The 1,622-nt window shown below is 41.3% G+C and overlaps 1 protein-coding gene across 1 annotated transcript in view; it reads right to left on the bottom strand.

Moving 5' to 3' along the window:
* Positions 1-1,615, bottom strand: part of acsl6 (acyl-CoA synthetase long chain family member 6) — a 13,866-nt gene extending 12,251 nt beyond the window's left edge. The window contains exon 1 of the mRNA XM_019869663.1: positions 1,549-1,615. Coding sequence (XP_019725222.1) covers positions 1,549-1,594 — 46 coding nt within the window. The 5' untranslated portion in view covers positions 1,595-1,615. The remainder of the gene's footprint in view (positions 1-1,548) is intronic.
* Positions 1,616-1,622: the final 7 nt, after the last annotated feature.

Genomic DNA, 1,622 nt, shown 5'->3' with positions numbered 1-1,622 from the left:
GGGATAGGCACCAGTGGTCCCGTGACCCTCCTGAGGATATTCGGATTAAAACATTGATGGATGGATAATAATAATAATAAAAATAATAATAATAATAATAATAATAATAATACATTGTGATCAAAGTCATTTTTTCTGATTATCTCAAACACAACGCAGAAGAACAAGCCTGATTCAGCATTTATTTACCTGGCAGCCATTATGTTCCACTCTGCCATGAAGTCATAAATGCTGAGGAAGCACTTACGAGCAGAGGCACTAACACTGCAAGACATTTCATGCCATTTTTGTGGGGAGAAGAAGAAAAAAAGAACTTTTTGGATGCATTTTTTGAATGTGTTGCTGCTCCATGTGTATGAAAAAAGCAGCTGATTCCAGATTTATCACGACCGTAATATCGATTCCATTTGTTCATCAATGGCGTTTCTCGTTATATGTAAGCATCGACAAGGATATGGCATGACAATATGAAACTCCGCTTCTCACCTCAACGTACTTCACAGGCCTCAAAGTCTTTCAGTAAATAACAAAAGAATATGTTCGGTTTTTTGTTTGTTTGTTTGATTTTTGCATTCTTAACAGCTCAAAACAGCAGTAGGACATATTTAATTGAAATGTAAAGAAAAGGAGTACAGTGACACACATTGTGCTCAGTAGCATGAATTTTTAACAACACACATCAGCAACCAGGTCATGGGACGGGATACAGTGACAGGTGTCATATATTTTTAAGGATGGGTGTATTTTTTTTTAACTGCAAAAGGCGCATTTTTCCTAGAATATGCAATTCCTATTTTTAGAATAGTGATACTTAAAGTAGCTACACAGGCTCCCTCTTTGTATAAAGTCACAGTGGTTTGCTTTTAATGCGATACAGTTGTTCAGTACTATTCAGTTGTATTTATCAAATTAATTGAAAATTAGCACAAAAACATAGAATAATGCTTTCACAACATGTCGCTCTTCCGAATATTTTGAGAAGTGATCCAAACGTCCCATGTGCTGTGCGGGTCCCTAATAAAGTGCCCCCTTCCTCTCTCCCCTTTTCCCCCCTCCCCCTGTTTTTCCAGCACCACCTCTCGCGTGAACAGCTCCCGCACTGTCGTCCAATCAGCTTGGACCTTCACGTCATAATCAAACCCCCCCCCCCCAGCACCTCCATCTCGATGAGGCATGGCGGACGACATTAAAATGAGCCGAATAACCCCATTCGTGCAATTTTCACACACGCGCACGGTGCATCCATCCATTTTTAGCGTGCAAATAAGCATAGCATAGGCCTTTCATGACGTATGCACCCAATGCCAGTAGCATCTCAGTTAGCTTAGCATCTCACCATAAATCTGTCTTATATTACTCTGGTCCTTTTAGTTCAAAATATAGGAACAATCTATGAATTAAATGTACAATAAAGGCAATGAATGACGCACGCAGCCGGCCTCGTGCGTCATCTTGCGCCCCCACCCCTAAAAAAAAAACCCATGAAGGTGAACCTGGGGGGGAGGACAAATTCTGATGATTCAAAAGAATGGTGATAATAATACTCACCCAAAAGGATCCACAGCGAGCCGGACACCAGCACGAAGGCGAGCATGTCTGTCTCATGTGGACGCGGGGGGGGG

The sequence above is a fragment of the Hippocampus comes genome, unplaced genomic scaffold, assembly GCF_001891065.2.
Source record: "Hippocampus comes isolate QL1 unplaced genomic scaffold, H_comes_QL1_v1.1 scaffold109, whole genome shotgun sequence".
NCBI lineage: Eukaryota > Metazoa > Chordata > Actinopteri > Syngnathiformes > Syngnathidae > Hippocampus > Hippocampus comes.
Note: the sequence above shows the minus strand (reverse complement) of the source record. Positions and strands in the feature narration are given on the sequence as shown.